The 22,110-nt window shown below is 39.4% G+C and overlaps 1 protein-coding gene across 1 annotated transcript; it reads left to right on the top strand.

The window, feature by feature from the left end:
- The first annotated feature begins 282 nt into the window (after nucleotides 1–282).
- On the top strand, nucleotides 283–6,866 carry LOC137387335 (hepatocyte growth factor receptor-like). Its single transcript, XM_068073721.1, has 6 exons — nucleotides 283–479; nucleotides 1,262–1,449; nucleotides 1,998–2,107; nucleotides 4,999–5,161; nucleotides 5,794–5,930; nucleotides 6,489–6,866. The coding sequence occupies exons 1-6, from the start codon at nucleotides 410–412 to the stop codon at nucleotides 6,751–6,753; spliced, it is 933 nt and encodes a 310-aa protein (XP_067929822.1). The 5' UTR covers nucleotides 283–409; the 3' UTR covers nucleotides 6,754–6,866.
- Nucleotides 6,867–22,110: the final 15,244 nt, after the last annotated feature.

Raw genomic sequence — 22,110 nt, 5'->3', positions numbered from 1 at the left:
GAGCAACAAATGTTATCAGCCCTCAGGTTAGCTCATATCAGTTCCAACAATTAGGATACTGAAAAAGTTTGACAAAATATTATGTAAAAAGTGAAGGAATGTCAAAATTTTAGGTTGCTAAATGCCGCTCATTAGTTATAAATGAGACTTATTATCAGAAATAACACATACATGTAGTTTAAAAAGGCTGACAACAGTTTGTTATGATATTTAATGTTTTCTTGAATTAAGTAGCTTTCAAACTAATTTAGTGTATTCAGAGTCTCTTTTTTTGTTAGGCAATGAGAGTATTCAACATTGGTTCCTGAAACAAAAACTTGATGAAAATGTTCAAACAAACTTGGATCGCTGCAAAATTCCCAATGAAAAGTTAAGCATCGGAAAACAGATTGGAAAAGGGAACTTTGGAATGGTTTACAAAGGTCAACTCATCACTCCATCAGGAAACCTGAAGACTGTCGCTGTTAAGACCTTGAAAGGTGCTTATTTATATCTCATCAATTGATAAGAATATGAGCTGAATACGGTTGGTAAAATTTTGTTTCTTTAGAAAGTTGTGAGTTCAAATTTGTACGTGTTACCACCAAGTACTTGTCACGTTTTGTCTTATTTGCTTATGTATGCAACCAAATATCATTTCATAGAATATATAGTATTTAAAAAAAAATGGTTTGCTAACTTATATGCTTTTCAGCTGCAATGAACAGCAAACTAGCTACATGGCAATCACGGTATACACATTTGGTAATATCTAATACTTCAATACTTATAAACAATATATAAACAATATATGTATACTTTGAACTGTAATGAACCGAGCATTATGTAAATGGTAATGACAATACAGATACCAGATAAAATATAGTACCTAAATACTAATAAAAACTTTGCCCAAACATTATAAAACTTAATCATGCGGTTGCAGAACCGGCTAATTTTTATGTTCAGCAGTTTGTTGGTTATAAAACTGTTCTTGATAAGTTAGAGATGAAATGCTGCCATGTTAAACTACTATTTTCTTACGCCTCACTAGTCTCTGCTAGAAAACCAGTGTGTCTGCTGGAAAACCTCACTGAAAACTTGTTGCTGAAGGCTTGCTCATAAGCAACAGTGTGAGAACTTCAGAATATTCTAATTTTGAGCTTCTGATGAGATCTTATGTCTCTCTATGTGTTGTCGGATTTATTTTGCAAACCAAGTACAGAAACTTTGTTGCTTGCAGAGTAATTATTCATTCAAATCTTTCAACCTTATTTTGTAGATGATCAAGAACTGAGCTTTGAAGATTTTGAGAGCTTCCTCACTGAAGGCACGATGATGATAGACTTCAAACACAAGAATGTTTTGTCACTCATTGGTGTAGTTTGTGAAGAAGGAGAAAGGCCGATGGTTGTACTTCCATATATGGAGAATGGTGATCTGTGTAGCTTGATCAAGCATGAGGACTTGGTTAGTTGATCAGAGATAACTAACCAGATCCTGGTACTATGATCAGAGATACATAGTACAAACTATATAAAACACTTTTTTGTAGCACTATTTGCAAAAACTCATTTTCCCTTTATGATATCTTTCCTTCTAAATCAACTGGTGAATCACATACAGCTGAAATAAGAGGTGGCTATATAAGTAGAGTATCCTACTTAGTTTTGAAGTAATATAACACTGCTTGTTTTTCTCTCATTGGGCCTACCAGTAGTTGAAATCCTACAGTAGAAAATTTCCTCTTGCTAAAAAAATAATAAGCAACACTTAATTAGGCTGGCTGTTAGTTTGACAAAGGCGTACAGAATGACAAAACTTTTTAGAGATTCTTGGTCAACAGCTTTTCAGTGAAATCTGTAGATTTTTCTGTAAAACCTTTTTTAGAGTGAACCAGTTAGATTTTACCAATTATTTGTGTTTCTAGCAACTTTATTACTAGTCCATTAATATTTGTTCAACTGATATTCATAAATCACTGTCACTTGTTTGAGCATGTCACTTAATTTTTATAGGAGTTGATGTTATCTGACATCCTTCACTTTGGCTTGCAAATAGCTAATGGTATGTCTTACTTGGCCAAAGAAAGATTTGTACACAGAGATCTGGCTACTAGAAATTGCATGTAGGTGTTTGCTTATTTTATACAATATGATATATTTCTAGTTAGATATAATATGTATAATATTATACAATAATAACACAAAAATTTATAATATTTTTATGCCTTTTTACCATATTTCAACTAACCAATGATCAGACTTTTTGTGGACGTGAAAGTTTTTTTTATTTTGGCTATTGCAATGCTAGTGAAAGCAAAAATGACAGACCGACCTACATAAGTGACAATGACTGTAAGCACAAACTAACAACATTGAAGATTAATCGTTGGCATAAAAGCCTTGGTATAAATCTGCCTCTTTCAAATCCGTATACAGCTTAGTAATAACTAAATAATTGATGAGCATTAACTGTTTTAAGAATTTGTGAGTCTGAGGGTTTTGAACAAAATATTTTTTTGGAAATACTATTGAAGTAAGGCGACTTCACACTTAACATGAACCATGTTGAATGGTTTCATAACAAATGCCTTGAAAAAAAAACTACTAATGTGTTAACTAATCTAGGAGTTTCATTTCAAGGGCCCTAAAGGAAAACCGTTGAACTTTGCTCCCACAGTTATTTGTTACGGCGTCAAGCTAAATGGGAAATACATGTTTGCAGAATGAGTCTGACATTGTTTTTATTTTGTCAAAAAAGAGCTGTGAGGCACACGAATCAACCTGCATATAATCGGGAACCAGTACGCTAGAACGTCTTTTTACCCATACGCCAAAACTATGAATAAAAGATTCTAAGTTGACAACTCGATAGTGTACACTATCAATGAACATCAAAACAGTTACACATCAAAAGTAGACAAATATTCTATTTGCTAGTTTATAAGCTAAGTTTAATAATCTGTCTTGTTACAGTTCATTATGGCTTAGTTTTTGGTGAATCTTGTTGTATTAAAAAACCTGTAATTTCATTAATCAAGAATTATTGAGCAATGATATACATATAGATAAATATACATATCCGTATAGACACATATACATATCTGTATATATAAGTATATATCTGCACAGATATGTATATATATATATATATATATATATCTATACATATATGTAGATTTTATCTATATGGATAAATATAGATTTATCTATATTTATCATTTATGTCTATACATATATGTATATTTATCTATATGTAGTTCATTGCTCAATAATTCTTGATTAAGGAAATTACAGGTTTTACATAAATCTGTGTATATATATATATATATATATATATATGCATATATATATATATGTATATATATACAGTGAAACACAGATATCTCAAACTTCAAGGGACCGAGCAAAAGTGTTTGAGTTATTAGAGCGTTCAAGTTATCAGGACAGTCATGAGTGCACATATTTATCAGTAGATACATGTACATATACAAACTATATATCAATAAAAAGCATAGATTGCTTGTTGCAAGTTAAAGGGTCTCTCGTGTGAAGTTATAAATATTTTTAATCAGAAAGTATAGATATTTTTTATCACTTGAGATTTGTTTGTTGCTTTAGGTGATGTGACTGCCAGGACGTTCTCAGATTAAAATTGGCAAAACTTGATCGCGGTTAAAACGCTTAGAAAAAATACATACATATTTTTCTACCGAGCGTTTTAACCAAGATCAATTTTGTAGTAAGTCAGTTATTACAAAACTGCTTTACTATTAAAAACCCATTATCAATTTTGCCGATATTACTTTAAAGTTATTCAAATTTTACCTCGCTTTTCTTGCATTTGGAGGGCTTATCGCTAAGCGGATGTTTGGTAAAATTTGATTTTTGCAAACTTTTAGAAAAGTCATTAATGAAAATATTTGCCGATGTTGGTAATAACGAGGCCTAAGAACTACTAAAAGTCGATGTTTATTTCTATGGTTTGTAATAAAGTGATATTCTAAAGCAATAATAACAACCATCTCGGTAGCCGTTTGGCAAAAAACTGTTCAAGTTAGCGGAGTTTCGGTCGAGTTATCTAAAGCCATTTATCATTGCGTGGGAACGGACCAAGCAAATCCATTCGAGTTAACCATGTGTTCGATATATCCGAGGGCGATATATCCGAGTTTCACTGTATGTATATTAACTAAAAGTAGGTGCAAAAGCATATAAAAAGAGAACTCTACACTAAAAACCTAAAAGATAATTAGTGGAGTATGAAATATTTGAAGAAATATTACGAAAGAAGTAAACTTTTGGTAACTGCGCTACAAATTTGTTTTGTGTGATGCACTCATCAGACGCGGTTGTCTGATGAGTGCATCGCACGAAACAAATTTGTAGCGCAATTACTAAAAGTTTACTTTCTTTGTACTATTTCCTCAAATATATATATATATATATATATATATATATATATATATATATATATATATTAGGTTAGGCATAAAAGAGTTTTTAGCAGAGCAAAACATTTATGGGCTGCATTCTCACATATAAAGATAAACTGTTAGCTAGTTGTGTGCCAAACACAACTTTCATCTAAAAACTCAAATAAAAACTCATGATTATTTATGTGCCGTCGTAAGTGTAAACCATTTTTTATATAGGCCAAAGTATCAACATCACTTTAAACAAAAAACTACAATTATTCTGATACAATTAATATTTCTTTCTATGACATTGCTTTTAAAGTCTGAACACAAAACAACTCAACGTTTTATAGTTGAACAGCAGAAAAATTTAGCAATCATTATCAGTGCAACCTAGTCATCACTAGTATGACTTTGTTTAGCCTTTTCAACTAATCGCTGGCTCTTATGGGTCTTTGAAGGCCAACAAATGTCAAATTGTCTTCAATAGTGGCACTCTATTAGAGGTGCGTTCAAATAAAGGTGGTGTTCTAATAGAACTTTCACTGTATATCCTGTTTTGCAATGCTTTAGTTTTTACTGAACATTCACATTGGCAGGGTAGATGGCTCATTCATTGTAAAGATTTCAGACTTTGGAATGTCTCGAGATATTTATGAAAGAAATTACTACAGCATGGAGGCTATGAACAAGCCAGTGCCTCTAAAGTGGATGGCAGTCGAGTCATTGAAAGAAGGAAGATACAGCTCAAAGTCTGACGTGGTTTGTGCAAATTATTATGACTATTAGTCATAAAAGTCTAATCTTGCCCTACACTAAATGCAATATTAATGCTCAATAAAATTGAATTCTTGCTCATTTTCCCACAAGGAATGTTTTCATAATTATGCATAATCCATTGCTGGACCTCCAGCTCAGAGACCAAGTTTTTTACTTTGTAAACTTCTACAATATACATTTCACTTTTGTGATAATTTATTTTTCTAGAAATTTATCGTTACTAATATGATAAACTATGATATAATATAATAGGATATAATATAATTCATACTTTATAATATATATGTATATTAATATATACTATAATGTAATAAAATAGTATAATATAAAACAGTATGAGAGTATATAATATGACATAGCATACTATAAAGAATTTTTATTTATAATATAACATTCATTGGAAACATGAGAGCATTGGAATAATTATGGTGTATTAAATATTTGCATGATACAAAACTAATGAGCATAAAAATTTGTTGCGATTGTAAAGAACAAAAGTTGTCATCATAAGATATGTAATACAACTGTTAAAAGCTAGTTTACTTAAAAAGGCAGCCAATGACATCATAGGGAGTTAGGTTTTGTGTCTTATATAGAGCATTATTCTCTTTCAGTGGTCATACGGTGTCACACTTTGGGAGTTGCTCACTCGTGGTAGTTCACCATATCCAGGAGTAAGCAACTATCACATAAAGGAATATGTGATTAGTGGAAAGCGCCTTGACAAGCCAAGCAATTGCCCACCAGGAATGTAAGCAGAAAATCTTTTAGGTGTAACCATCTTACTATGGGTTATTATTACATACACAAGCTCATTAGCTATCATTAATAGAGTACATAAAGTTATAGTTGAGGGATCTTATAACTAACACTGTCTACTACTCATTTTACCAGTACTTTTATTGTAGGTTGTTTTAAAGTTGTCAAAGTAGTGCAATACTTATAAATACAGTCTACCTAACGATAACGCACCTGTTAGCAAGTTATCTTCCTTATAATTCTATCAATGTTAATGAATCATGTAAAATGATATAACCTCCCAAACAACTTGTTTTACAGTTTCCCATAAAGCTAGAACTTTAGCTAATATCTGCTATAACCTTGCGGCTCCCAGAAAACAAAGGAAACCAGTTATTACAATGATGCTATTAATATGTTTAAACGTGGCTTGTTCATAGGATCTGCCTTGCCATGTTTATATTTCTTCAGCTACCACACATTGCAATTGGTGTAGAAAAAATTATATATAAGATTTTAATAGAGGTATTAAATAGAGGTATTTAGTTAAATTATGGTTTTATTACTTAAGATTTAAGGAGATCTCCAAGTGCTGGGAGGAAGAACCAGAAAGACGACCAACATTTAATGATTTGTCAGAATACCTTTCTAAGGTTTTGAGAGGAGAAATCATTCCCTCAACAGGCTCTGAACAAACTGAGAACTATTATTCTGATCGACGTGTTACAAAGAACATTCCAGAAGATTATTTAGACATGGCAGACATTGATGAGCCTGAGGAATACTTACAGCCAATAAAAACTCAAACACTTTTAAATCCAGTTTCAATTGTATAGCTGATGGAACAGAGAGAACTACTGTCCCGTTGGATGTTAAGAGATAGTGTCTGTTTTTTGTCAAACACAGAACAGAGTGTTAAGATATCTATAGAAATTTTTTTCTGAGCGTTTCAAGTGGTTACTCTCATTTATCTTTCACATATTATGCTGGAGAAAAACACCGCTAAACAGACTGTAGTTCTGTTGATCTACTATATAGCTTGTTTAATTAACATTTTTTTCTTGAGATGATTTCAAAAGATGTATTTGAGAAACTCAAGTAGTCAAAGATGACTGCAATTTGCATTGGTTATACAGAAGGAAAGGTTTGCACCAAACCTTTTAAGAAAGCCTGATAGTTGTTTGGTGAAACAACTATCAGGCTTTTTAAAAAAGTTTGGTGCAAACTTGTAGCTGCCTGCTTAATAAAATATAACATATCAAATAACATTGTAGCTGCCTACTTAAACAAAACTCAAGAAAATTTGAATACAATAAAATACTCTTATTTGCTTTTGTTTATGTTCAGAGCATGAACTTTATTAAAACAAATCAGAAGTTCGATATAAAATTCTTTGGTAAGCTTTACTTATTGGGTTTTATTTAGTTTGTTCCCTAGTCTTTTTAGCAAGTTTTACTTTATGTTTTTAAAATGGCATACAAGTGGTGTTAGAAACTACTCTTACAGCTTACATAGAAGGAGTTTGTAAAATACATATTTTATATTTTATGGTGTTTATGTCATACGAAATTGACTCTGGCTGTTTTTACACTTTAGTAAACTTGACATGTATTGACATGTATACACAATTTAGTTCATACCTTCCAGCATTCCCTGCATCAGCCTGAATGCATATCATTTTTTACTTTATGAAACGCCATGCATTCAGACATACGCTCTAACAATATCTAATGTCGCATCATGTACTTTCCACATGTAAAAGCATCAATATAATGTACTCTTCAACTTTGTACACATATCAATATATATTTTTCAAGTTTGTACACTTACCAACATACCCTAGGACACTTATGTCTTTGCCTCATCTCACTTTCGTGTTTTCGCGGAGTCATCCTCTCGCAAAAACTTTATGAGCGAATCCAAACTATCATAACGAACGAGCGAAAACGCGGAATTAAATAGCTTTGTTCGTTGATAGTCCAAGAAACAAATGGCAGCAGGTGATCAAATTGCATTATTGATCTTGCCCACACAATTCTACATGCGGTTTACAATTACAAACTAGTCCCAAATTGAAAAAAATTTTCTTACTGGTAAACCGAACCTGAGGAATCCAATTATGTTTTTCCACTGCATTTATTTTCATATCACTATATTTGCGCCCTCCTCAGAGATGAAAAATTAAGTTGCAGCAAAATTTTACTCTGTATGTTACTCACAAAACTAAATACTAGCAAAATATAAGTGTCCTAGAGTATGTACTCAAAATCAGAACATATACTGATGTTTCTGACAATACGAATTGACGCTGTAAGACATACAAAATACAAATACTGCCTAAATAGAAGTTTATAGAGCTTATAGCTGTGTTATATTTCGATGGAAACTGGCAGGTGACCAGAGAGCAGATGACATAGTGGCATAATGACCTTGTTTGTATTGAGTAAACTGTTTACCTTTTGCAAACTACTGTATTTAAGTGAGACAATAATTTTTGTGATATGTTTCATGGCAGCGAGCAATCACCGATAGGCCTATACGCTGCTAAGCTATTTTTATTACAACATCGAAAACTTTAAAACGTTATGAATATTTTTATATCTCTGACTCCATTGTAACAATATTAACTGAAAGTACCATTCAATGGAAAATTTTGTAACTTTGCCATAAAGTATTTTTGAATATATCAGAAAAAAACTCGAGATTAAATATTTTTTGGCTATAAAAAGTCAAACTTAAGAATGGTAAATCACTCATTGCTGAAATATCTAGAAATAATTAACACTATCACATTTGCTGTCAAATTGCTACAATGAAGGAAAATAGTAAGTTGAATAATATATTTGTAAAGTTTATATTCTGCTGGTTGCTTTTGTACACTGCCAGTCGGGCTGTATTTCAATCTTTGTAGTTAATTTACTGCAAAGGCTACAAGTTGCTACCACAAAAGGTTAAAAGCTCTAGCCTTGATATGAACCGTGATAGTAATGCCAGGTTCAAGAAAATACTTGATAAACTAAAGTCAATAAATGAACGAACTAACAGCTTCGAAGAAAAAGTCAACAACATTGAATATAAGATACACTCTTGTTATATATTCATAATGTAACATGTTTAGGAATAAAGAACCACAACTAAATAGACTACTAGAGGTTATGTTAACTAGAATTAATGGATACGGCTTAGGCATCTAGAAGACACGCAACCCCCATCGATATATAGTGACTGGAGAGGAGGCCGAATTTATCTTGTGATCTTGTGTTCACTAAGAGAGGTGAATTGCTCCCTCGAGCAATATAACAACTATCACCCTCAAAAAACTTAAATAATAGAAGTTGGATGTAAAGGGCAATGAAATTCAATATCCTGAAACTCAAAAGAAGTCTTAAGCTTGGAGATGATATCTTTTCAGAAGTCTTTTGAAATTCAAAGCATTTTACAAAATAGTGATGAAGATATGAACAAAATAGAGTTAAATATGGCCAAAATTACGTCTCTAGACTTGGAATTGAACAATATAGACATTTGCTATAGAAAAAAAAGAAAAAAAAATTATTGTTTTTCGCTTTATGCAAAAACATAAACAAAATTCATTTCTTTCATTTTACCAAAAATCTGAAAATACTATGCTAACTTCCAACTTTGGTTTTTCAGGATAAGCTTTAAAACTGATCATCAACAAGCTGCTATTATTTGACATAAGTCAAATTTTTCAACAAACAAAACTGAAAAAGGCTCCAAAGCTACAAAACTACTAAACAGAACATCATTATGCTTATGGCTGTAATAAAAATCAGAAAATATACAAACAGAAAAGCCAAGATTCCAAAGCAATTATGATAAAGGCTTCTGATGGTAATGATCAATTTATGATTATGATTTTATTAATTTGATAATTCAAAAGCCAGCACTTCATAATCTCAACTAGAATACTATTTTTAATAAACTATTTCATTTCACAGTGTCTATTAAAATTTATCATATAAAATACACTGAATATAAGTTTGAACAGAAAACCCACAAAAATAGATTGCTGTTAGTGTAACACATGAGGTATTCCCATTTTTTTGGCATGCAAGTGCAAGAGCATTTACAATCAGGCACCGAAGAGCTTTGGGTAACAGCATTTGTGTTAGTGTAGAACATCTGACCAGATGGAACAGGTGAAGTCAGTGTCTTGTAAGGTTCAGCACAACATTCACCAATATAGCAACTACAAAGTTCATAAGAACTTGTAAGTCTTGTTGGTGTTCCATACGAGGGCAATATTTTTGAAGGAACAACCTCGTACAACAGTTTCAGCTAATAAAATATCAAAAATCTGTCAGTGGATGAACTTTGTGAAATAAGTTTACCACTGCAAAGCAGCACAATCAAAAACATAAAGACTTCACAAACTAAACAAATAAATTATCATATTTTAACTTATCTTAAGTCATAGAGTTGAATTTTGTCCTGCTTAACAAAGTAGCTATTTATAAGTTTTCATATTTTATACCGACTAAAGAATAATTCTGTTATTTTGTTCAAGGTCATATGTAGTTATTTTGATGATAGTCTAAACTACAGTGTAATAATAGCACAACCTACATGTACATTTCTTATCATTCACTATGGTTGTCATACAGGAAACTGAGCTACTAGGACAGTAGATGAGGGAATTAAGGTCTGCATATCTCCCTTTGCCAAAACTCAGATTTGATTGGCTATTGCATTGATAGCCTTGCAGTTCTTCACATGTTTGTATCACAGCTGAAACATAGCAATAAATTAGAATAAAAATTTATAATAGTGAATGCAGAAAAAATGGCTATTGTTCAATTGCTGCTATTAATTTTTGCTAAATAGAAAAGTTTCCAAATAGTAAAAAATTAACACTGTTTTTGGGGTTGGGTTTTAGAAAAAAAAGTATTTAGTAATAACTTGCGTTTATAAAAAATAAAAACAAACTATGAACGTTTTAAAGACTCATTTGCCAATGTTTAAGCATCAAAAAAGTTAAATCACAAAATGTGCTCACATGTTATTTTTTATAGAAATGAACAGAAGGAAAGACTTTCGATTCAACTAAAATTAACTTGCTCTAAAAGCTGAAACTGTATTTTTCGCAACACAATGCTTAACTTGATGGCTGATTGTAACAGAAAAATTAGTGGTGAGCCAAAGCTTTAATAAACTAGAGTATTTTATGTCAACCTTTGAGTAGCCAAATTCTTTGAGCTTTGGTTAGTTTTACCAATTTAATTAACAAGTTTATATAAATACAAAATTTAAATTTTAACATTGACTTGATTTGTTTAAACTTAGTTTAATGATGAGTGTGAATAAACAAGCTTAAATTCTTCTCAATTTACATTATCTGTCAGTCTTTTTATTTGTCAAGGGTAAGTTTCTACCACTACTACCTGTACTACCCGGCGTTGCCCTGGTAATAAAAAAGTCTTTGGACAGAAAATAAATTTATATTTAACATTTAATGTTTGTCCTTCTAAGTTCTAAACTACATACATAAGAAAAGTGTTTTTGTAGTTGAAATACTTCAAAAGAGACCATAAAACAACTGTTATAGTTTTCAAACTTCATCAAACAACTGTAACTTTTATACCTCATATTATGATAAAGATATTTTGTGCAAGTCAAGTTTATTAAAAAAATTAACCAACTATAAAAGGGTTTAAATATAAATGTGAAATAATTTGCAAGCAATTGCTAAATTAAGTCTGTTTTTCTACAATCACAATAAAAGGTAATTTGGTAATGATACAATTAATATAAACTGAGAAAACAAAATATAAATTTTGAACATGTTGAATTAAAAACAACAATTGTTGCATAGAATTGTGTGTGTAAAAAAAATTGTGTGTGTGTGTGTAAGATATCGTACTGTCTTTGTCTGACTGAACAGAGAAAAAATGTTGAGTCACTTTTTACTGAGATAATACAATTGTCCACGTCAAAAGATTTGGCCTTTACCACAATATACCAATTGAACCTAACAAAAAACAAAAAATATATGTTCAAGAAAATAGGAAAAAGCATCGTGTTTCATAGAGTTTATAGAATTCATAGAGTTTCAAATATTACGTCATTTAGCGTGTACAAACGCTATGCGGTGCATGGTAACGCCTTTGCTCATTAAACCTTGTAAAGCTCAGTGATAGAGCGCATTGGTTTTGAACTTGCAGTTGTAATCTTCATGAGTTCATATCCATTAGAATTCAAAATTTTAATAACATAATTTTAATAGCTATAGCTGGACATACTCAGACACAGACACACAGACACACAAACTTGACAAATACATATACAGTATGTATATAGTTTTAAACTACATATCTAAGAAAAGTTTTTTGTGTAGTTGAAATACTTCAAAAGAGACAATAAAAATAACTGTTATAGTTGTCAGGCTTATCTATCATTGTATGTACATATATATATATATATATATATAGATATATATATATATATATATACATACATATATATATATATTATATGTATATATATTATACATATATAGTATATATATACATTATACATATGTATATATCTATATATCTTTATACGCATATATACTTTGTTTCATATATGTACACTAAGAGTGCTCAGTATAAAATAGAGCTAAAATACATAAAATTCTTTGGGTAAAGTTTATTCAATTTATTACTGCAACCATTGGTTTCATACAGCCAGCGAGCTAGCTGCAATCATCAGGTAGTGTGAATATGAGACGCACATTCACACTACCTGACGATTGCAGCTAGCTCGCTGGCTGTATGAATTCAATGGTTATAGTAATAAATTGAATAAACTTTACCCAAATAATTTTACATATATCTTTATATATATAAAGATATATATATGTGTATATTTATATATACATATATATATATATACATATATATATATATATATATATATGTATGTATATATATGTATATATATGTATATATATGTATATATATATATATATATATATATATATATATATATATATATATATATATATATATATATATATATATATACATATATATATATACATATATATATATGCATAGATATATATATATATATATAAATATATATATATATATATATATATATATACAGTACTACTTCAACTTACGAGTGCTCCAACGTACGAGAAACTTGAGATACGAGCCAGCTTTTAAGCAAGTTTTAGCACTAACATACGAGCCATGTTTGGGATATGAGCACTTGAGTCAGTTGCCAAGTATGCCAGAGGTGTTTTTCATGACAACAACATCACTCTGTATTTCTCCACTGCTCAGGTTATACTTTTGTACCGTGTTTTTTGTGCACGATTTTCAGTGCAGAATTATGTGAATTAAAAGTACTGTGCGTAGACCGAAAGTTTGCCAATAAAATGAAAAATAATGAAAAGAAAAAGCAAACGATGTCAATTGATATTAAACGAAAAATTATTAAAAAATATGCAAACTTTGGATGCGTGATTGAGCTAGCTCATCAATATGACAAAAATACATCCACGATTATCAAACAGAAGGATTATATTCAGGGCGTTTAGTTCGCAAAAGGACTAACCCTATTTTCTAACAGCGATCTTCACGACGGCTGGTGGCATTGGGTAAATAATTGGCCGGTGACAGCGTATATATATATATATATATATATTTATATATATACATCAGGCCAATTACAGGGCCCGTGTTTACCTGGCCGCTTACATGCGTCGAGTCCAATTTTGAAAAACCTGATCTTAATCGTCAACATGTTTTTTCCAGATTTCGTAATCCTATTTGACATTTCCATTGCTAGATTTGCATATTTCCAATAATTAATGTCCACATTGTTTTGGACAACTTGCTTCATCTCTTTCATTAGCTTGTGTGCGTTACTATTTGTAGCTTGTGATGGAAACTGCCGTACCATCTCCTTTTAGTTATTATTATTATTAGAGTTGTGTGCCCTTGGTTATTTTATATAGTCACGCCCCTAGAGGAGGGTGGCCCTAGCCACCTCATTTACATATTTTGTTATATATAAGGCCGTGTCTATCGGCTTAGAAGTCGTTCAATACATGCTTTGCATTTGAACCCACACTCTTCTATTTCCTTGCGCAATACGGAAACACACTGAGCTCTTGCGTACTCCAAGCTTAAGTCCTTCGGACTGCGCTTTGGGAGTAGGGTTAGAAATACACTGTCGACCCGCGTCGACCTCAGGTCGACCTTGTCGCACGAGCAGTATCTCTCCCAGGGAGCAATTCCTGGTGTAGGTAGTTGTGATTGGCCGGTGGTGTAAGTCGACCTAGTCGCCTCCGCGTGTTGGTCTACGAGCAATACTTACACGGCCCCTGTGGAGGGTGAATGCAGACCGGTAGAGTAAGCCGACCCAGGTCGCCTCTACGTGTAGGTCGCAGGATCTAACACACTGGTGGCAGCAGTGGGATTGACCACGAACTTCGAAGATAAGCTTTGTAACCATGCCAAGCAGCCGACGGAGTGCTACCAGAAATCTGGCTGAGGCAGAGTTGCACCAGGTCGACCAGATTGGTCAACTGACAGAGGCTATCACTAGAGCCTTACAGATACCCCGAGGGGGAGCCAACTTCAAGCCTCCGAAGTTCGATGGGAGTGAGGATGTAGAACTATTCATCTCCCAATTCGAAGAGGTCGCGGAAGCAAATGAGTGGAACGAGAAGGCCACGCTCCTCCACCTGCGGGAGACTCTGAAGGACGGAGCCAGAGGATGCAGTCGAGGGGACTCACCTGCCTCCATCTTCTCGGCTTTACGCATGAAGTACGGGCTCTCCCCGAGAGAGGCTAGGAGTAAACTCCACCTGAAAAGAGAACCCAAGACGAGTCTCCAGGAGCATGCCACAGAGATGGAGCGTCTGGTGAAAATAGCATACGCTGACCTCCCAGAATCCTACCATTCCAGTATGGCCCTGGAGGCGTTTTCCCTAACACTGGGAAATACGCCCCTCCAACGCCACCTGTTAGCAATGAAGGCACAGAGCTTGGAAGAAGCAGTGCAGGCGGGGAACGAGTTCCTGCAAATCCAGCCCACTCTTCCTCGATCTGGTGCCCGACCCCTAGTGATGACGGTGGAGGAGGAAGAAGTTGCCCCCGCTACAGTCGCCCCCGTCCACTCGGAACCCCCATCAGCCACCTTGAACGACGTCCTGATGGCTATAAAGGGGTTAGCAGATGGACTAAAGGGAGGGGAGCTGTTGGGGCAACGAGGAGTGGACAAAAGGGGACCAAATTGTTGGGGTTGCGGCCAGGCAGGGCACATCCAACGCCGGTGTCCCCAAGCCCCCCATGGACAACAGCCTCAGGTTACGAGGCCGGGAAACGGTTACCATCCACAGCAGTAGGGGGAAGTACTGACTGTGGATCAAATCTACCCTCGCAAGGACAGTGGCAACAGCCACAACGGACTAGGCGACGCAGGCTCCCCCCCTGCTCGCCACCGGTCCCCTTGCATAACCCATATCAACCCTTACCTGAGTGTGCAGGTCTCCCACCCTCAGAAGCCAAGGACGAAGCCTACGTCTGGCCTAAGCCGTCTCGGCCTCCCAAGAAGGCCCCCCAGAAGACTAGCAAGGCCAGACGGGCCCACGGAGACGAAGCATGGAAGCCGCATAATAGCAGCTACTTCTTGCCAGGTCGCATCGGAGGTCAGCCCGTCCAGTTCCTCGTGGACACCGGGTGTACCTCTAATTTGTTGGGACGACATGTCTTTGAGCGGTTACCCAAAGACGTCAAGAGCAAATTGGAGGTCCGGGAGGACTATGGGCGAATGGCAGATGGCACCCGGCTGCAGTTCCACGGACTTATCACTCTCCCGGTCAGAGTCAGGAGTGTCCAGGTTACTGTGTCTCTCGTGGTGTGTGCCCTGAAGGAGGATGCCATCCTGGGCATGCCTTTCCTGGTCGACCACCACTGTGAGATGAACTTCCAACAACCCACGTTGGTGTTAAATGGACAGAAGTTGACGTGCACGGACCGAGAGGGTCGACCTCTGACAAGCAGCGTGCAGATAATGCGGGCCACAACGCTTCCCCCTCGAACCGAGGTCCTGGTTGCCGGACGTCTCACGTCGTCCTCCTATCAACCAGTCGGGTTAATTGAGGGAACGAAGGATGGATATATGGTGGCCGCCAGCCTACACCAACCCGGTGAGAAGGGGAGAGTGGCCATCCGTTGTATGAACCCCACCGACCATCCCGTCAGCATGACAGCAGGAACGGTCGTGGGGCAATACACTGGGGTCGGGCCGGACGAAATAGGGGCCCCCTGGACAGCGAAGGGAGAAGCCGAGGTTTCCAAAGAAACTCCCCCTTCTGTCTCCAATGTACCACCCCACATGCTGGACCTGCTCCAACAGGCGGCACCACATTGCTCGTCCCCTACCGAGCACCGAAGAATGAAAGACCTCTTGACCCGCTATGCGGATGTGTTCAGCCAAGGGAGCGAGGACATGGGACGTACCACCCTGGTACAACACGAGATCCCCCTCCTTCCAGAGGCACAACCCATCCGTCAACACCCATACCGTGTAGGACACGAGAAGGAGGCCGAGATCGAACGACAGGTTTCGGCCCTGGAAAAGCAAGGCATGATTGAGCCCGCTCACGGGGCCTGGAGCTCTCCGGTGGTCTTGGTGAGGAAGAAGGACGGGGCGTGGCGATTGTGTGTAGACTACAGGAAACTTAATAGTGTCACTCGCCAGGACGCCTACCCCCTCCCCCGGATTGATGAGAGCTTGGACGCCTTGTCTGGCAGTAGGTTCTTCAGTACCTTGGACATGATGAGCGGGTACTGGCAGGTACCCCTCTCCGCCGAGGCCCAGGAGCGGTCGGCGTTCGCCACACGCAGTGGGTTGTGGAGGTGGAAGGTGCTCCCCTTTGGACTGACCTCCGCCCCAGCTACCTTCCAGCGGCTGATGGAACGTGTCCTCCAAGGGCTACACTGGAAAACCCTGCTGCTGTACCTCGATGACATCATCGTCATGTCAGCCGACTTCTCCAGTCATGTCACTAGGTTGGCCGAGGTGTTGGAGCGACTGAGGCAGGCCGGGCTGAAATTAAAGCCCTCCAAATGCAGCTTGTTTCAGACCCAAGTCAAATACCTGGGCCATGTAGTCAGCAGCACAGGGGTGGCTACCGACCCTGAAAAGATTCAGGCTATAAGTGGATGGGCAGCACCCCAAGATGTGACGCAGCTAAGGTCATACTTGGGTACCACTGGGTACTATCACAGATATGTGCCGGACTATGCCTCGGTCGCCAAACCTCTCACCTTGTTGACCGGCGAAGGGGTCCCCTGGAAATGGGGAGAAGAGGAGCAGGAAGCTTTTCTTAGGCTCAAATGGTCGCTGACACACGCCCCAGTACTGGCATATCCCGACCCCTCCTTGCCCTATGTACTAGATACTGATGCTAGTAATGTAGGGACTGGGGCTGTGTTATCCCAGGTCCAGCAGGGTACGGAGCGACCCATAGCCTACTATAGTAAGACCCTCTCCTCCGCCGAACGCAATTACTGCGTAACCAGAAGGGAGCTACTGGCAGTGGTGCAGGCTGTCCGGCATTTCCGGCCCTACCTATATGGCAGAGAGTTCACCATCCGAACCGACCATGCCTCCTTGGTTTGGTTACACCGGAGGAAGGAACCCTCTTGCCAGGTGGCCCGGTGGCTGGAGAGTCTGGCCGAGCATAAGTACCGAATAATCCATCGAAAAGGCGATAAACACGGGAACGCCGATGGATTGAGTCGACGACAGTGCGTCGACTGCCGGCAGTGTGCTGCTATTGAGAAGCGGGACCAGGGGCCAACGAGGTCGCAAGTATACGACTCCCTCGTAAACTCGGGAACGAATCGGGCCACTGCTGTGCCAGTGGACCAAGTTCCGGTACGGCCGCCAGGAGGCGCCGGAATATCCAGTCCCAACCCCTGCCAGTTGGATGAGGAGGAACGGCCTCAACTACCTAGCAACAGACCGGTTTTAGGGCATGGCCCCCCGATTCTCACTCCAACCAAACCAGTTCCGGTGCAGCAGCCGGGCGGGGCAGGAACACCTAGAGTGTTGGACTCCCCTCCCAAAAGACCTCAGGATCTTCAGTCACCGGTCGTCAAGATGACCGGCGAAACCAAAAACTTGGATGGAACTAGTGAAAGAACGGTCAAAGAGGTCCCAGAACAACTGACAGTAGTACAGACCCCGCTGGACGAAGTGCGGGCACTACAACAAAGGGCCACTACCGACCTAGGGGTCATTTATCAAGCCGTCAGAGACCGGAAAGGAGTAGAAGAAGCCGTGCTACGAGTGGGCAGCCCCGAGCTGCAACGATTGGCCCGGATGTTTCACCAACTCCAGCTCGACGAGTCGGGCGTGCTGACTCTCCATCTTACCCAGAATGGGCGAGAGAAGGTAGTGGTGGTCTGCCCGAAAACCTTGAGACAGGAGATCCTGTGGAAAGCCCACGAGCAAACACACTGCGGGGTGGAGAAGACCTTGAAACGCGTCCAGTTAGACTGGTATTGGCCAGGTATGGCCGGAGATATCCGGAGAGCAGTCCTCTCTTGCGAGGTTTGCCAGAGGGCCAAAACCGGAAAGGGGCGGACTTCCGGGAATAGACAACGGCTGTACGCCGGGAGACCGTGGCAACGCCTAGCCGTAGATTTGGTGGGACCCCTGCCTCCGACCCCTCGTGGAAATAGTTGGGTGCTGGTGCTCACTGATCACTTCACTAGGTGGTCAGATGCGCTAGCCATCCCTGACGCTACAGCCCCTACGGTAGCCCAGATCCTGGACGAAAGAGTATTTAGTTACTTCGGGCTACCCGAGATCATCCATACCGACCAGGGGAGCCAATTTGAATCTTCATTATTCCAGGAGCTATGCGACTTGTGGGGAGTTGAGAAGTCTCGGACCACCCCGTACCACCCCGAAGGGAATGGGGTGGTCGAGAGAAACAATCGCGTATTGGGTGACTCCCTGCGAGCTCTCTTGCTGGGTAGAGGGCAGGAAGATTGGGACCAGCTATTGCCACAAGTCATGAGGACGCTGCGAGGGTTACCACATTCCGCAACTAAAGAAACTCCCAATTATCTGATGTTAGGTCGGGAACTACGTCTTCCTGACCAATTGCAGTATGGGAATAGACTAGAATCATTCACAAGCATACATGAGTATGTGCAGACGGTCCACGACCGGTTGGTACAAGCCCATACCCTCCTCAGAGATAGGCAAAAAGAAATCGTGTCAACCGACACGAGAGAGCCTCCGTTATTCAATGAAGGTGACCTCGTGTGGTTGCTGAGCAAGCGGCGGAGAAGAGGGGAAAACCCGAAGCTAGCGGCCAAGTACTTGGGGCCCTATCGCGTGTTGAAGAGTCACGAAAACCACACTTATGAGATCGAGAAGTACGGACAACGATCTATCCAAGCGGAGGGAAGATTGCGACTCTGTCGCCCCAGTCCGGTACAACAAGGACGAGCCCCAGTGGAAGTCGAGCCTGCTCGCCGTCCCAACATGAGGGGCCGACCCAGAAGGCAAATCGCACGAGGAAACGACAATCCAGAAGTAGTTATTTCGGAGTTACCCCTGCCTAGCCAACTAACAGAGTTGCGAATACCTCAGTCGCCAGGAAGGTCAGAAACACTCCGGATTCCCAGGAGGGACTCCTTGGTTCCCCCAGGAGAGCACAATCCTACCTCGAGGGTTGACCCCGACCCTGGCGACGAGTTGCTACCCGAGGAAGAGAGAGCCACAGAAAATATGGGAGCCCAGGCTAGTGATACCGGGGTTAGAGAGGTACCACGGCCTCAACGAATCAGGAGGCCTCCCGCGTACTTGGCCGATTACGACACCAGCACCGTCCAATCGGGAGAAGCCCTCGGGGTTCAAGGTCAGAAGGCGGCCATTTTGGATCCCGGACAGAACGCGCTCACTACTTGTTACCGCATCGAAGCACACACACCTATACCTTTTCTCGACATGGAGATCACCAAAGAAACTATAAAGGAGTCGGCACCGATCATCGGAGCTCTACCCATGTTGCCAGAAGTGAAGATCCTACCGTTGGAGCTCCACCCAGCGCCCGGTGAGACCCTAGACGATTCAGAAACAGATTCTTCGGATAATCGCGTTCCACCCACTCCACTACCAACCAAATGGATTGCGGCAGAGACAGCTAAAGCAATCTCGAAACTCTGTCAAGAGAAAGGTACGAATTGTCCACTGTGCCAGCAACTACTCTCTACCCCGCGACGGCGCAGGATCCACATCGCCCAGCACTTTACCCGCTTTTTCTGCAAATGTGGAAGAAATTCCACATCTCGAGATACGATTGCCAAGCATCAGGCTCGGATCAAGGATGCCGAAGTAAGGAAGGCGCACGGTGGAAAGGGGATTAATATATACGAGGTCGACCGAGATAGTTATCCGACCTGGAGCAAAAGGGTGAAATTAAACAATCCTCCGGCTTTTGAGAAGCCTACACCCTACGGGCCGATTAAGAAGCCACCTACTCGAAGAGGACCCCCGGCACCTCTCCCTTCTCCCCCGAAAAAGAAGTGGTCCAGTCCACCTAAACGGGAACGACCAGTCCCAGCCCCTAGAAGGTTAACAACAATCGGCAGCATCCAGAGTCGGCTGGGGGAAGTACGACCCCGGGTCACGGTAGATGCTTTACGAGAGGAGGCCTCCAACCTCCGACGGGCGGCTCGTCGCCTGGAGGATCTAGCAAACCGCATGTCGACATCCCAGATGACTCGGTCGACATGATTTATCCGTATTCCCCTTGGTGTTTAGTGATTGCGGTTTCTCATATTATTATATTCTTTTTTTTCTTGCCTGTTTTGTAGTAGCTAGTTGGTGTGTTCCTATATTCTTGTATTCTTTCTTTTTTTTCTTTCTTGTGTTTTTTTTTTGTATATAGCCGATAGCCGTCTATAGGGGCGGCGTATGTGATGGAAACTGCCGTACCATCTCCTTTTAGTTATTATTATTATTAGAGTTGTGTGCCCTTGGTTATTTTATATAGTCACGCCCCTAGAGGAGGGTGGCCCTAGCCACCTCATTTACATATTTTGTTATATATAAGGCCGTGTCTATCGGCTTAGAAGTCGTTCAATACATGCTTTGCATTTGAACCCACACTCTTCTATTTCCTTGCGCAATACGGAAACACACTGAGCTCTTGCGTACTCCAAGCTTAAGTCCTTCGGACTGCGCTTTGGGAGTAGGGTTAGAAATACACTGTCGACCCGCGTCGACCTCAGGTCGACCTTGTCGCACGAGCAGTATCTCTCCCAGGGAGCAATTCCTGGTGTAGGTAGTTGTGATTGGCCGGTGGTGTAAGTCGACCTAGTCGCCTCCGCGTGTTGGTCTACGAGCAATACTTACACGGCCCCTGTGGAGGGTGAATGCAGACCGGTAGAGTAAGCCGACCCAGGTCGCCTCTACGTGTAGGTCGCAGGATCTAACACAAGCTTCATCATAATCAGCTTAATCATAGCTCGTAAATGCAACACCTGCTACAGTGGCTGTACTAGGCTCGTTCAAACTTAGTGACAAATATTTTACCGTGAGTTCACTAGGCTCTTCCAACTCTAATGACACATCTGCTACAGTAAGTTGACTAGCTCTTTCAACTGCAGTAGTAACACACTCGCTACAGTAAATTAGCTATGTTCCTTTAACTCTAGGGTTTAACTCTAACTCCTATGCTTCTCTAACTATACTGACACAACTGCTTCAGTGAGTAAACTAGGGTGCTCAAATTTTAGTGACACATCTGTTACAGTGAGTTTGCTAAGCCCTACAACTATTATAGTCACACCTCTTTCACAGTTAGTTTATTATTCCTGTAATGGAGGCCATCAAGAATTATTATTCCGTTATGTACCGGCTTTTCGTAAGTTGCTACTTAAGCTTGCTGTGCATAGGTATCTTGCTATCCGTTAGTCACCTCATAGTTTACAACACAAGCTAAAGGATCAATTTTTGCCATGCCATATAAAAGCACACCTTACCACTGTTGTGGACAGGACAAAGGGAAAATTCAGCTAAGAAACACTCGTCCTCACTCATACTATGCTGTTAGTATTGGAAAATTTGCTCGTCTGTATGAACAGATTGTTAGAGGTGAAGAAACTTCATTTGGTTTGTTCATAGATTCACTTTGTTTGTGG

Source organism: Watersipora subatra, chromosome 2 (genome assembly GCF_963576615.1).
Source record: "Watersipora subatra chromosome 2, tzWatSuba1.1, whole genome shotgun sequence".
Lineage (NCBI taxonomy): Eukaryota > Metazoa > Bryozoa > Gymnolaemata > Cheilostomatida > Watersiporidae > Watersipora > Watersipora subatra.
The sequence above is the reverse complement of the archived record's forward strand: the minus strand, read 5'-3'. Positions and strand labels throughout refer to the sequence as shown.

Excerpts from the sequence above, each read along its gene's own strand:
- LOC137387335 (XM_068073721.1), top strand. The coding sequence starts at position 410 with ATGGTTTACAAAGGTCAACTCATCACTCCATCAGGAAACCTGAAGACT. Across the intron at positions 1,450-1,997 it reads TGATCAAGCATGAGGACTTG|GAGTTGATGTTATCTGACAT; the intron begins GTTAGTTGATCA and ends TAATTTTTATAG. Across the intron at positions 5,931-6,488 it reads AGCAATTGCCCACCAGGAAT|ATTTAAGGAGATCTCCAAGT; the intron begins GTAAGCAGAAAA and ends TTATTACTTAAG.